At 39.7% G+C, this 16,439-nt stretch overlaps 1 protein-coding gene and 1 pseudogene across 1 annotated transcript; one reads left to right on the top strand and one right to left on the bottom strand.

The window, feature by feature from the left end:
* Window positions 1-2,348: 2,348 nt before the first annotated feature.
* On the bottom strand, window positions 2,349-7,109 carry LOC139785958 (mannosyl-oligosaccharide alpha-1,2-mannosidase IA-like; the record flags this gene model as incomplete). The annotated part of the gene is made up of 2 exons (XM_071725136.1): window positions 6,454-7,109; window positions 2,349-2,687 (listed from the first exon to the last, which is right to left on the bottom strand). Coding segments are annotated over exons 1-2 (738 nt in total), but the record flags the coding sequence as incomplete, so codon positions are not given.
* A 2,052-nt stretch (window positions 7,110-9,161) lies between these two features.
* Window positions 9,162-15,653, top strand: LOC139785956 (dedicator of cytokinesis protein 7-like; annotated as a pseudogene).
* Window positions 15,654-16,439: the final 786 nt, after the last annotated feature.

Here is a 16,439-nt window from a genome sequence, read left to right as displayed (position 1 = left end):
CAATCGATACCGCCGCAAAATTGTAAATCGAAACGAGACTGCGAATTCGATGCATTTTTATTTAGTTCAGAAAAGAGAACAAAACGAAAGGTGGATGAACGGAATTAAATAAAATCAACCTCGCGGATGCCGATATCGTATGGAATATCTATCTGAATGTAACAAATTATCAGCTTACACTGCCATGTAGTAAATTTTAGTTAAATCGTTTAGCAATTCTAAAAATTGTATATATTAACGAAATTTTACAGTAATTTTTAAAGCAGAAAATTCTCATAATTATATACCCGTTTTCTATCTCTCTTCTACTCTATCCCCTCCTCCCCCCCTCTCTCTCCCTCTAATAAAATAAAGTTAAACTAAATTATATATAAAATAAACTAAATATATATCTATAATATTGCGTATTTTAAAGATATTATTATAGTATCAGAAAAACTATTTCTGAGACATTTTGAACAAAAAATATTCATATAAAATACGCATATTTTGAATAATTTTAAAAATAATACATAAAAAAATTAATGTTGAAGCAAATTCTAATTTTTATAAATCATTTTAATCAACATTAATACAGATATAATATTTCAATAATGAGTCACTCGGAGTCATATCATGGCAATTTCAATAGTCCTCAATATCACACTGATATATTGAAAATAGTACCCAAAGATATATAAAATATTAATAAATTTGGTTTATTTAATATATAATTAATAGATATATATATTAATGTAGAGAAAGAGAGAGAGATATATACATCACATTAACGCATATAATGATATAAAAAAAGTGTTAGGTTTTTTCATATCTCGTCAGTCACTTTCAAGTGCTGATATAATTTCCATGCACATGAAACAATCTGTTATCTTTCAAGTGCGCATTATACAATTTTAGAACTTGTCTAAAATTGAGTTATGTATTTCTCAACATTAAGTTTTACATATACATATATATATAACTCGATATAACTCAATTTTGAGGCAAATATGTATACGTATACATTATATATATATATATATATATATATATATATATATATATATATATATATATGTATGTATGTATGTATATATATATAAAATCTGCAAGTTAACGTGGGAAGGTGCTTTTTTTACGGACCAAGTCGTTATGATCCTATAGTTTTTATAGAAGCAATTTGCATGCAGAGAGTAGAGTGGCGCATTGTGCCAGGAGATTGAACTTCTCGGGGTCAATTTAAAAATCCCGGTTCATTATTTTGCGAAACACGACGTAGATCGACGCAAGCGAAACTACCGCACATCGCGAAAAAGCCGCTCCTCTCACTTCCCGCGTTTACGTGAAAATGACAACATTTCTTGGGTAATGCGCCAGACGACACGGGATTTTTCGCGAGCTATATGAAAAGATGCGATTTAAATAGTCGAGTTTTGGCAATGTCGACTTCTATAAAATCGCAATAAACGGGAACTCCTCATTCAAAATAAGGCAAAAGCGATTTTAGTACGAGAAATACGTTTTCACATTTAGAAGTTAAAAATGTTAAAATACCGCCATATCATAATCTTTTTCCGATTATTTCGATTATATCCAATTTAATTCGAGTTTTTTTCTCTAATCCTCAACATATATGCTAGAATGCAATTAATCAATTTAAATCCTAATTCCCTTTTAACGAAATATTTAAATTACTACTCGTTTAATTGTTTAATAAAATAAAATTGTATTATAAATATAACGAATGTGTGTGATATTAATATTTTATGTCTTAATGAATATTTTAAAATAAAGAAAGAAATTCTTATAATTTATAAAAATATAATTTTATATTAAAACGAATATAAATAATTTTAATTTAATATTAAAATAAATAAGTGTTTGTAAAGGTAAAAATTAATACCCCTGTTGAGCTGGCCCCCCCACTTTGCAGAAATTAAAAAACCAATAGCGCAAAATTACAAGCTATTTATGAGCTTTCATATCCCGCAGATTAAAAATTTTGAGCTCGTCACACTGAGCAGGAATTTAATATTTTTTGTGGGGGGGCTGAGTCAACGTTGACTCAGCCCCCCCACAAAAAATATTAAATTCCTGCTCAGTGTGACGAGCTCAAAATTTTTAATCTGCGGGATATGAAAGCTCATAAATAGCTTGTAATTTTGCGCTATTGGTTTTTTAATTTCTGCAAAGTGGGGGGGCCAGCTCAACAGGGGTAAAATTAATACATTGGCAAGCGAATATGAGAATAATCATAGAAATTCTCTCTTTCATTTCTTCAGAGAAATGATCTTTCTAAGTATTAAAAAAATGTAGATTTTTATTTAAGTATGTTATTGAAAAAAATTTAATTAAAATTCGATATATACATCACAGCGCTTCAAGTTATATGTGGTTAATAAGTCATCTTTATATATTTGTCGTTGTTTATTCGCAAATATTTTATGGTTTACCATTCGCAAATATTCTCTAAACTGAAGGAGACTCACCTCTCTCACTTTGTCCCTTCGTTGCCTGGCGATATGGTCCTTATCCTCTCCGCCGACTATTAATGGCAGCTTATCCGCGGGCGCTGGTGGCACTGTCACCAAAATCGTTTCTTCCTTGTGCACTATCAACGATGAGGAACTACTTGTACGCACTCGCGATTCACCCATGTCCGGTTTCTCTAATGTTTTTTGTTGCTGATACTCCTCGTCAATTTTCGCCTAAAAATTCGACGCGCAATCGAGGTGCATTCCGCAATCATTTCAGATGGCATGCGCGAAAGTCGTACACAAAATATATATACATTTAATTAGTAATTATTAATAAATGCAACATATGATCACGTCGAAATGCACTGGTTTGTATATTAATATATTTTTAAATTCGAATTTCAATGGATTTATTCAGACTAAAAAAATTGAACAAAAAGCGATCATATTTTTATGCACAAAAATAGAAATCGATGAGTTCAATTCAATCATAAAGCTATTTATCATTGCTATTTCGAAAAAATGTAGATAAAGATATAATAAAATAAAATAGAAAAAAAATTATAACAAACGCATATCCATATTTATGTCTGAACATTTTACTTTTCAAATTTATTTTCCGTTCTAACAACACTATGTAAATTATACTCATTTATATTTATCTCTTTAGTAAAAGTGATGGTCATATATATATGCACATGCATATGTATACGACAATAACTAGAAACAAACTTACAGTATCTTATAATTCAAATAATTTTAAAAGATTATTTATATCGGTATCTGGTTTAAACGCGTAGCACAACAACCTTATTGAATTTACATGACTGGCTTCGCTATCTCTAGTTCGTGAAACCCGGCGATAATTATGCAAATACGTATTACTGATTCTTGCTCAAACTCTGTTAGTCGAAAATACACAACTCGAGAGCCTACATTAAAAAATTTTAAATTTAAAAGACTGTGCTTTTAGTTAAGATATATAAATAAATAAAAAATAAGCTTTAACTTTTTTTGCTATCTTATTTCAATTATTATCAAGCATACATGAATATATTTCTTATTCTTATTCTTTTTTATTTTACAATTAGTATTTTTGAATTATAGATGCCGTATTTAGTATCTTGTTTCTTATACTTTTCATTAAACTGTTTACTACATTATTATTCCTAAAAATATGTATGTATAAATGTAAATGTATGTGACTGCTCGCAGTTTATTGAGCTCGAGTCCGTAAGTTTGCTAAATAAATGATTATGTGGATCAGTTTCTTCCTTACGGGAAAGAGACCAATGCATTTTCGCGAAAATCACGCATGCCACCTGCAATTTAGATTTCACGGAAGTACACTCATTTTCGCCTTGTTTACCTCTGAACAAGCCCGTACTCTCGAACGCCTTCCCGTTACATCGTTGTAAAGAAAAGAAAAAAAAAGAAGGAAACACGCGTGAACTACTTTCGTCAGAATAACGCGTTTCTGTTGAATCTCATTAATGATTTTATTTCCACAAGATTGTAAAGTGACGATACTTCCCTAAGAAAATGTCTGTTGAGAAACAAAGAATATTGGAAACGGTGACGGTATAGATATTTTTATATGAATACTTTCTATGTATTCGCCTTACATACCTCGGTAATTGTTATTTCAAAGTAACTAAGAAGTGTGAACTACTATTTATATGAAACGAATGCGCATTCATCCTGCAATGCGCGTGCACGGACGCAACTCAATGATAATGCTATTTATATCATTAGATGTTTTCTTTCGCACGTTCACGTTACGCTGCTCCGATAGATCACATTTCGCTTCGTACGTGCGTCTTTATCCGACTCACTTCCCACGTTCCGAGACTCGGAATAAATACTAAGAGACAAACGTTGTTGCATTTCGCGAGGATTAGCCACGATATCTCGGTTTTTGAGCAATGAATTAGAATATATTGCTAGCCACAAATGCAGGTGCGATTTATTGTAAAATTTGTCCAGAATCCTTTTTAAAAAATCACCCGCGACGATGTGCCGTTTGATTTATGACAAAAAAGTGCAACGCGCGTGTAAAACGAGGTTATTATTTCCTATGAAAGAGAAGAGAAGAACGGAATGGAAATAACAATGGGACGAGTCACGTGCGCGTACGAAGAAAAATCATATTTACTGCATACAACTCTAATAATACGCTTATCTGTATATCAATTATCACGCACACAAACAACTTATTTATTAATCCAAATCCACATCAAATTCAATATCTTTTCAACAAACATTTTTCTTTAAATATTATTTAACATTTCCTTCTTTTTCTTGCTTTAGAATAACTGCTAACCCGTTAGAAATCAGCTGTCGTGTTCGAGAAAGTGTTTAATTGCTATCAGAATTCTCGGGGCAATTTTTTTCCGGAAAATTTTCGGAGTAATTTCGATTAAACGTAATTTTAGCTCCTGTATCCAGATACCGATATCGCGGAGATGCAGCTGCATTGCCATACACGGGCAAGATCACCGCGCGACCTTGCGCGCGACCTACTCACGTTGAGTGAAAGAAAAAGAGTCCGCAAACGGAACGGGAGTTTCTCGGCATTGGCGTGTATAGCAAGTCCCGAGAGATATATCCGGTATCGCGTTATCTCCGTTTACCGAGCGAAATCAGATCGACTTTGACCCTGACGAATTCCAACGATCGTGTCAGTTCACGCGGAGATCCGCTTTAAAATGCGTCTGCATTCGGCGGAAAGACATATAGGATTGTAGAAAATGGAGCAATAAAAAGGGAACTATGCTCCAGATTCGAATGATTGCCGAACGAAATAAATTGATTCGAGCACTATCTTCAATATGTACAAATAGACACTTCTATGACGTTTCAATCTCAAAATATACGCTACGTAGAAAAAACAAAAAGATTAATAGCTTAAATCGCGTTTGAACGCAACCTACTATCGTATGATTTATGCCAGCTGTTGATCATATTGCGTTGCACCGAGATGCAAGATTCACTGTAAAATGCGCTTGCATTCGGTGGAAAGACACAGGATTGTAGAAAATAAAGCAATAAAAAGGGAACTATGCTCCAGATTCGAATAATTGCCGAACGAAATAAAATGATTCGAACACACTATCTTCAATATGTACAAACAGACACTTCTATGACGTTTCAGTTTCAAAATACGCTACGTAGAAAAAACAAAAAGATTAATAGCTTATAAATCGCGTTTGAACGCAACCTAAGATCGGTATGAGTTATGCCAGCTGTTGATCATATTACGTTGCACCGAAATGCGAGAGCCGCTTAAAAATGTCTGCATCCGGTGGAAAAACACAGGATTGTAGAAAATGAGCGATACAAAGGGAACTATGCTGGGGTTCGAACGAAATAACAACAATTCGAGCACTGTCTTCAATATGTGCGAATAGAGACACTCCTACGACGTTTTCAATCTCAAAATGCGCGCATTCTTCGAGGGGAGCAAAGAGATTAATAGCTTAAATCGCGATTGAACGCAATCTATGATCGTGTTAACTACGCCAGCTGTTGATCATACCACGTTGCCACGTTGCGAGATCGATTATCACGCTAAATTATTACTAGACACCAATGTTACTAATTAATATTAATATCAAATATTCGCCAATTCGCGTGGTATCCGGTTCGCTTATCTTAAACGAACGGTGGTTAACGGAATTAAGATCGTTATCGTTCATTGAGACACGGAATCGTGAACGAAGTGACAGCGAGGTCCGCGCACGTGCGTCAGCCATGTACGTTACAATGGCCGTATGTAAACAAACGGAGCACGACCTGGCGCGCGCAAACGGAGCGTGTCTCAGCCCCCGTGCTCTCTACCGCGACGGGCTGCCGTTCGCCGGAGGGAATTCGACGCGGTGTCGCGAGAGAAAAGTGTTTTCCGAACGATAAGGGGCCCGGAACCTCGCCGTTCGAGGCGAAGGCGTTCGAGAGGATCGGTCGAGATCGAGAGGCTCGCGAGAGCGCGAATTCGCACCTGCAGCTTCTGCTTGTCCTCGAGGAGGTGCACGTCCTGATGATCGTGGCCCTCGTGGCCGGGCGGCACCGCGTTCGGATGCCCGATCATCGCGGACAGGCGCGAGTCCTTGAGGCCGTCGGCGGAGGAGGCGCGCGGCGGCACCGGCAGCAGGAGCTCCGGCCCGGCCTTCTGCATACTTTGGTACACGCGGTAGACACTGTTGACGGCGGCGCCGCCGTTACGGAAGTCCGGCAGGTAGAAGAACGCGCCGAAGCACACGACGCCGAACGTCATGAATACCAGGAGGATCAGGTACTTCTCGCGCGGACGGAAGGACCGTCTCGTGAACAACGGCACCGGTACGCCGTTAGCGAGGCGCTGGTACGACGGCAGCACGCCGACGGTCGACGCGCTCATCTTAAACGCGTACCACACCGTACCACACACGTGCACTACGCGCCGCGGCACTTTTCGGATCACCACCCCCGCGCGGTGCGGCGTTGGTTGGCGGACACGCGGAAAAACTCGAGCACCCGTGCGCGTTTCGCACCCGTGGCTGCGTGGCTCTCCTCAGCCGTCATACGCCATTACAGACTCGAGCACCACCTGCGTGCGGCAGTTGACATCTCGCGACTGGGGCTCCGGAGGCGCCGATCAGCTGACGTGGCGCGCGCGGGAAACTGCACGACTGACCGCACGGTGCACGGTGCACCTCCTGACAGCGGTGCGAGCGACATCTCTGTCAACGACCGGGAGATTCGACTTACCGTCGCGGCGTCGGTCAGTGCGCGAGAACCTTTTAACTCGATTCCACTCGAAAAATCAGTTTACGATAATTGACCGAGGAAATTATTTCGTTTCTACGTGGTCTAATAAAACATTGCTGATATTATTCAGCTTACTGTGTACACAGTCTATAAGTACATTGCTTTACATTATTATAGTCCATCAAGATTAAACTTAATTTCCTTAATTAAATTATTTTGAATTTAATAAATGTATATTTTTAATAAGAACGGGATTTAAGATTCTGTTATATTTTTCATTGCATCTCTCGCTGAAAAAATGTATAAGCAATCATCTTATCTTTTTGCATAACTTACTCCACATATACCGGATTGTTATAAATTTGGCATCGAATTTAAGGATGAATTATTCTGTTCATTTAGTCTATCATCCATTTTAGGTAGGGTAACGGATTTGTGACAAGTCGCAAGTACCTGCATTATTAGATGGGAATAGTACAAAAATATACAATCTAACATATTCACAGATTCGTTACCCCATTATAAGAAATTCGTCACTCACCACGTAGCTACGATGATTCTGTGTAACACAAAAATAAAAGGTTCAAATTAAAGAGGCGCTCAAAATAATCAACGTCTTAAAAAATAATTTTTACGCGCGTCTAATTCGCTTTTCAATTAGATTTATAACTAATATATAATATAATTATTTTATTTTCCGGGAAAAATCTCTATTACGAGAATAAATACTTTTATCAATTTTAGACGGTTTCTCTTTTTCTAATTATTTTTAACTTATCGAGACAAAACGGCCCGAATAAATGTGAAAGAAGTATTAATTTTAAAATAAAAAAATTATACTCACCCCAAGGTTGCTCCGCCGGAGCCCGATGCCTCTGCCAGGCCTCCTCCTCCTCCTTACTCCTCGCCACCCGTTGCACAGGACACTCACAAAACCACTGTCCAATATTTCGCGATCGAGCGAGCGAAGTAACTGTCTCGACACTTTATTAGGCACTCCCGAGACGAAACGATCGACGTAACTACGGCGCACTTCCACACCGAGCTGACCGAGCTTCCTTCTCCGCTGAACGCAGCCAACTTCATACCGACGCCCGCGCCGCGCGGGTACAACGCGAGTCGAGTCAACGGCCGAATTGAAACGAGCGACCCGTTCGAAAATATACGCTCGGGACGCGCTTGCGACACAAACTGGATCGCGTAAAATTCCGCGAGATGCTAATACAATTAAACGGTCGACACATAATATATCACACATCACTACGCCTCGTTATTCTAAATAAATCACGCGATTCGCGTACTCCGTCACGCGTTAAATTCCACGATGATCCGACGATTCGCGTATTACGCCGCGTTCTCGAAACACGAAAGCGGCGACCAAATGATATTCGCAAATCAATGAATGCTCGGAAGACGTTCGAGTATCCTTTGACAGACAGTCGTCGTCCGTTAAATAAATCGCGACGAAACGTTAGCAATCCAATCGTCTTCTCACTTATTCTGTGTGCGATAATGGTTCATTCATCGAAATATAGAAACTTATATTCGACATACACTACAATGTCACAAATTCTGTATTCACCTCACTCCGATTCCTGTTTTTCTGCGCGAAGCGCGTGCCGCGCAACACGACCAGCGCTTCGGCCATGTTCGTGAATCGCCGCGAACGACGAAAATCAGTCGGCGCAAATGGGATAATCCAACGGTTAACAAAGAATGCTGCATCTCTCTGTGGCTGCATTCCGATATTCACTGTCAGTAGTGAACATCTATATTTTATGTCACGTATACTATAGATTTTCAGTACTGAAAGTTGCCGACAGTGAATATCGGAATGCAGCCTGTATATCTAATATCTGCGATATCACATCGTAATACTTATCGCGGCATATCTCGCGATGTAACAGCGCTACGCACGAAGTCGCTCGCTCGACTACCTGTCGGTCAGAGTATCGAAACATGAATGATACCGACGTATAGTTGGCAAACAAATTAAAAATTATTGAAAATTATCTTATCCAATCGTTTGGAAATCATTTGGAAATATTTGGAAAAAACTTTTCAGAGTTTGGAAAACCATACAATAATCACAATTAATTAAAATCAATTAAGCGTATAATTAGCAGAAAGTGTCTAAAAAATATTTTTTTTAATCCAATCGCTCCAGAATCATTTGGAAAAAGCGTCGATATAATTTTTATTATTTGGAAAACAATTATTCTAATGAAAATTAATTAAAGATTAATATTTCGTTTTAATGTCTGCACTAAAGTCTGCACTATAGTGCAATAAAGTGCACATACTTCTCCTGACGACGAGTGGCAAGAAATCAGCAACCTAACCTACAGAACCTTTTGCTCATAAAATTCTCGTAAAATGTCTGCAATTAAAGTTAGAACTAGAAGTGGAGCCAATATTCGCGAGTCTCGCATTATACGATGCCAGAGAAAAGAAAAAGGTATGATATTTTTTATCATTGAAATTACAACTTCAAGAATGCATAATGCTAATTACAAATTGTTATATTTCAGATGTCCGAAAATTTCTACGTCGAGATATGAATTCAGAGGGATTGAAAAGAATGCTTGGAGGACACATCGCTTATTATAGCAAGTACCTTAGCTAGAAGTTGCGTTTTGAGCATCAATAAAGAGTCCCGATTTGTTTCTTGTCGTACGGCTCGAGAAAGTATTGCAGGGCGATATATCGGAGTGTGCCGAACCGTATTTACGCGAAGATAAAAATAAAGATAAGGTAATAAAATGTTAAAATAAAATACTGATGCATTCAAAATGACAATTTCTCATATTATTGTCTTATTCATTTCCGTATAGGTCAGAGCTGCCGCCGCTGCTACGTGCGAACGCCTGGGTCATTATAGAATGCCTCTCGCGTGGACTGCAATTCATCTGTCTGGTGTAATCGGAGGCGGTGGTGATACGGATAGCACTGGCAGTGCTGGATCTTTAGACAGAAAGTCGGGTAGTCTGGAAGAGTGGCGAAAGAAAGTGGAACCGCTGACGCGACGTGGTTCGCTAGAAAGACGGAGTTCGGATAAAAGACGTAGTTGGTCGCCGGACAATTTTGTCAATTGCCTCGATAGCTTTAGGTTTGTATAATGCTCCATTTTTCTATCGAAAGGCTTAACTAACATCTTGATATTCTTATAGGCCCATTACTTTAACAGTCTCGAGCTTCTTCAAGCAGGAAAGCGAACGACTTCGCGATGAAGATCTTTATAAGCTTTTGGTTGAACTACGAAGACATGGTTCCAACTTGAAACGATTAAAATGCTTACCAGGGATATTGAAGTTGGATCTCAGTCTCAGACCCGAAGAACTACCGAGGTGTCTTGATCCCGACCTTAGAAGATTAGTTCCATATCCGGATGAAAAGAATCGACCGGTTAAGGAGATACTAGAGTTTCCAAGCGAAGTTGTTTCGCCCGATTTAACGTATCGTAATCTTCTATTTCTTTATCCCAAGGTGCATATCGAATAAAATTGTACGATCAATGATTTCTTATTAATTATACGACATGAGAAATTATATTTTATTATGTGTAGGAAGCAAACTTCAGCTCCAGAACTGGCTCCGTAATATCGCTGTAAGAATTCAGCTTATGGGAGGTGAGCAAGAAGCCGACGCGCTTACAGCTATCTTAGGCAGATCATCGTGTCCTGAGATGACGCATGAGTACTTTACTTCCGTGTCATACCACAACAAGAATCCGAATTTTTACGACGAAATCAAGATGAGACTACCCGCGGATTTAAGTGCGAAACATCACTTATTGTTTACTTTCTATCATATTAGTTGCCAGAAGAAAGCAGAGCAATCAAACATCGAAACGGCGGTCGCGTATACAGTAAATTTCAATCAGTAATTAATAAAACCAGGACTTAGTAATTTGATTGATGAACTAAATATGTAAAATTTTATTTATAGTGGCTACCGCTTCTAAGAGACGGTCATCTCCAATCAGGCGAATTCAGTTTGCCTGCTATGCTAGATCCGCAATCCGCAAATTATTCCTACATCGCACCCGATGTTCTTTTGCCAGGCACTCGATGGGTGGATGCTCATCGAGGGGTCTTCACTGTCATATTGGAGCCTGTTTCTAGCGTTCATCCGCAAGACAAATATATCGACAGGTAATAATGTATTATTTTTTTCCTTTGTGAATAAAAAGTGAATAAAAAGATATGTAATAATTTTTTACATAATTTCCATATTACAGATTTTTATCATTATGCGGCTTTTTGGAAACCGGTCAAGTTCCGCCTCGTATCGGCGAAGCGGGCATGGAATCAGAATTGAAATCAGCTCTTCTCGAATTAGCGCGTGCCTCGCATTCCGCCTTGGTGCCTTCACTTCCCCAATTACTGGATCAATTACCGTGTCTTCTAGTGCGACCGTCAACATTACCGTCTCAATCGTTGAACGTTGCCGCCACCATCTTCGAGGCTCTGGGACTGCTCGTACGAAATATCACCAATTTACCGGACGGTCGCATGGAAGACACGCCCTATTGGCCACTTACATCGCGTATCAATGCTCTTTGCCGAGCATGACTCACAACGGGGGCGTCGTGCGAGCACAGAGCAATCCCGATCTGTCTCTGGAAGACCTGGAGATGGAGATCCACTCGCGGGGATTGGACAGAACCGCGTTGATGCGACAGGAATCCCCCTCGATCAACAGTCATCCCACCAGAAGACTTCTACACGAGGAACTTGCCTTGCACTGGGTTGTATCCACCGGTCAGGCACGCGAACTGGCGATAACTCATTCCTGGTTCTTCCTGGAGCTGATAATGCGCTCGATGGTTGTCACGCTGTCTGAGATGGCGTCCTTGGAGGCACTGCGAAAACTGAGATTCTCACCGCAGTTCTGCGACGATGTCGCAACGCTCACCGCTGCGTTAACGTCCGAGGTGATATCGCGTTGCGGCAAGGAAATCCGCGTGGCGTCCAACTTTATATTGAGCCTTGGCAATTTCCTATCCGACTTGCTATCCGTGATGGACAGAGGATTCGTGCTGTCGCTCGTTCGCACCGCCTGTTGCTCGCTGTCGGATGGGTCAATGCATATTCCCGACTCCGCAGCGTTATTCGCTCTGAAACTCGATCTCGTGAGAACGGTATGCTCGCACAACCACTATGTAGCATTGAATCTTCCCTTTGGCACTGGCTATACGTCGGGGTCGGCTCCGGCATCGCCCAGTCCATCGACTGGCAGCTCAGGCATTCTGATATCCACTCTCGTGCCTGGGGATAGAGCCCGGTTTTCGGAACTCAGTCGAGAATTCAGGCAGCAGCACTTCTTGGTCGGCATCGTTCTGTCCGATCTGGCAAACACCTTGGAGATACCAAATCCGATGCTACAGAATAAAGCTATTGGGACCGTCCGACATCTTATGAGCTGCCACGATGCTGATCCGCGATATTCCGATCCTGCGGCGAAGGCTAGAGTTGCCGCGCTATATCTGCCGTTACTTATTATCTTGATGGATGCCTTACCCCAGCTTTATCATTGGGACTCCAAAGACAAAAGCGTTTATCCGGATGAATCCGGATCGATCACGCAATCGTGCATTGGCTATTGCTGGCGGAATGTCGGCGGACACCGCGGGCAATCAGTGCCGTGTATCTCTGAGTTCCGAAGCTACTCGACATTTATTAATGTGTGCCTTATGGGTGCTGAAGGGATTAGAACGAACCGCTCTAGCACAGTGTGTTCCAAACTCAGCGCGAGACATATTCTGAGCTTGCTGCAAGTACTGAATATCGCCACCGCAGCTTTCGAGTACAAAGGCAAGAAAGCACTTAAAAGATTGCCACCTCAAGCAACGGCCACCAGCGATATTAGATCGTGACTGGAAGACGTAATTCTCGGTCAGGGAAGTGCCAGGAGCGAAATGATGCTGCGAAGAAAGGAGAGAGTGACCGGAGACAAATTGAGATAGCGCAAAGATCAAATGCCTTACAGGTACAAATATTATTATATTATTTTAATTTTAATTGAAGTCATAATTATATAAATATATTGATTCTTCAAGATCTTGCGAACAACCGGAAGGAAGAGCTGCGGAACAAGATGCTCATATAGAAGGAGCCTTAGCGGCTGAGGCTTCTCTTGTCGTATTAGATACCTTAGAATCCGTAGTTCAAGCTGACGGCGGTGGAGGTATTCGTCGACTTTTTATTTCACTACTTAAATATGACAAGATAGATAAATTAAACGTTTGAAATTACTTAGGTGCGGTATTGAAAGTGTTACTAAGAGCGTTGGCTAGAAACCAAAGTACATCGGTGCTTCAGCACATGTTCAATACACAGCGGGCTTTAGTCTTCAAGTATCACAGCGCATTGTTCGACGAGGAAAGCGAGCGCTGCGGGGATTTGTGCTTAACATTGCTCACTCGATGCAGCTCGCCCTTAAGCGCTATTAGAAGTCACGCAGCTGCGAGCCTGTATCTGCTGATGCGACAGAATTTCGAAATTGGGAATGTAAGCTGTGAACCAATAAGCGTTGTTTTAATCTTACATTCTTCACAGAACTTTGCGCGCGTCAAGATGCAAGTCACAACGTCCTTATCTGCTCTTGTTGGAAGAGGAAGAGCACCTAGCGAGGGTGCGTTACGTAGGGCCTTGAAAACGGTGCTGGTATACGCCGAGAGAGATACGGAGCTTTCAGACACGAGTTTTCCTGAACAAGTGAAGGATCTACTATTCAATCTTCATATGATCCTCTCTGATACTGTTAAGATGAAGGAATTCCAAGAGGATCCTGAAATGCTCTTGGATCTAATGTATAGGTAAGATTTCTGAATCTTAGCAAACAATTTGACTTAAACACTTCGAGTGCCAAGCACATTTCGAGCGTGATCTCTGCGGGGCCCAAGAGTGAATTTTTGATAGTTTTGTTTTAAATATATATTCATTATTCAATGCACTGCAAAAATAAGGTTTTATTCAATATATTTATAAGTAACGAAATCGTTTCTACTTGAGTGAATAAAATCATCACCCATAGATGGGTGATAGGGCCCCTGCGAGAACTTATGCGTCACTCAGATCTGAGTGACGTGGTACACAAAGTAAACATAACGAGCTATCTAAATTTTGTTTAGAATCGCCAAGGGTTATCAAAGATCGCCTGATCTTTGCCTGACTTGGCTCGCAAACATGGCGCAGCAGCACATGGAAAGGAAAAATCACACGGAAGCAGCAATGTGTTTAGTGCACAGTGCCGCTCTGGTAGCGGAATATCTTCATCTACTCGAACCTGGTGGCGGCGGTCGGCCCGTAGGAGCCGTTGCTTTGAACGCCGTAACACCGAACGCTTTTGAGGAGAGCGCCGTCGGCGATGACGTACTGGCCAGAAGGGAAGAAGGGCTTTGCTTAGGCCCTGATTTTTCAGAAAGTGGATTGGCTGGTTTATTGGAGCACGCGGCTAGCTCTTTTCACGCAGCTGGAATGTACGAAGCTATTCCTGACGTCTATAGGGTGTTGCTACCTATAGCATAAGCTGCACATGACTACAAGAAATTAGCTAACATTCACGGGTAAGAAAATTTAAATTGTTTAGTATGATATGGAGGGCACATCTTTTTCAAATTTACTGCATAAGATATTATTTCGGAACTTTTTTTAGTAAACTTCACGAGGCATATACGCGTGTGGAACAATTGGCTGGCAAGCGTGTCTTCGGGACGTACTTCAGAGTTGGTTTCTATGGCGCCAGATTCGGCGATCTCGCCGGTGAAGAGTTCGTTTACAAAGAGCCAACTTTAACAAAACTCCCGGAAATATTCTCGAGACTCGAGAACTTTTATGTCGAGAGTTCGGCGCGGAGAATATAATTATAATAAAGGATTCGAATCCTGTTAATTTTAGCACGCCTTGTATGTAGTTTGAAGAAGTAAATTTTACACAGGATATTGTAATCAATGTCGAATACACTCTGAATTTGCATCGCAAATCTCTTCTGCAGCTCCCTCCGTACAACATATCCTCACAACATCACAAACTCTACAGCGTCGTCTACAATACACGGAGTAAGCGTGGAGTAAGGAGTAAGAGTAGGCGTAAGAAGGCTATTTTCGGTTTAAGAGAGCTGGCGTAAGGGCGTAAGCGAAATAAATTAATTTTATTTCCTACTCCTACTCTTACTCTTACACTTACGCTCGGCCAATCAGGACGCAACAGGCTATAATGCTTACACCTGCCTACTCTTACTCCTTATTCCACGCTTACTCTGTGTATTGTAGACGACGCTTCATCAGTTAACAGTGATGAGAAAACACAATATGTAATAGAATAAAGTGTCATTTTTACAGCGAAAGTTATATGCGTTCAACTCTCATAATTGTGAATAGCAAATAACTAATGAATTAAATAAACTGTAAATAGTGTAAATAAAGCACAGCGATTTATGATATAATAATTGGGTAATTTAATGCATTCATAAAATGTTAGTCTCTAGTGCAGTGGTTCTTAACCTTTTCGAAGTCACGGAACACTTATGATTATAAGGAAAATTTGCGGAACACCAAAATTACTAAAGTTATAAAACAACAAAAATATGCATAAACATACCTTTTTTTATTAAATTACAGATTACATAACAGTAAAAAATAAGAAAACATTAATTTTAAAAAATATTATATTCATAAAAACTGTAACTAAAATAACTTATAAAAATGAAATTTCTTTAAATCTTCTATAAATTTTAATAAAACTTAATTTAAGACTTCTTCAAATTTTAATGCGATACTTGAGCTTGTCGGTTTTTGCAGATTTTAGCAATATCAGGTCTAATATGTGATATAGCTACTCTCATTTCTTCGTCTATATTAGTAAGTCTTTCGCGTTTTTTAGTTTTTATATTGGTAAGCGTTGAGAAACCGAGCTCACACAAATATGATGTTGAAAACTGTAACAAAATTTTCAGTGCCCTTGTGGAGAGAGCAGGGTATTCAGCTTGGACAAAAAGCCAAAATTCCTCAAGAGTTAATTCAGAGAATTATGTCGCAAGTGCGTGGAAAGTGGTCCATCCCGCACGCGTCGCGTGCGGAATGTGCCACTTTCCATGCACGTGTCACATAAAAGTTATTTATTAATAAAAAAAATGTATTACCTGATCTTATATGTAAGAGATCTAAGTTAAAAATGTTATTAATTATATAATTATAATGTTTCTACAAAACACATAAATCAAATACACGTCAAA

This window comes from Temnothorax nylanderi, unplaced genomic scaffold (genome assembly GCF_030848795.1).
Source record: "Temnothorax nylanderi isolate EJ_2023f unplaced genomic scaffold, tnyl_v1.0 TNYL_tig0925_pilon, whole genome shotgun sequence".
Classification (NCBI taxonomy): Eukaryota; Metazoa; Arthropoda; class Insecta; order Hymenoptera; family Formicidae; genus Temnothorax; species Temnothorax nylanderi.
The sequence above is the reverse complement of the archived record's forward strand: the minus strand, read 5'-3'. Positions and strand labels throughout refer to the sequence as shown.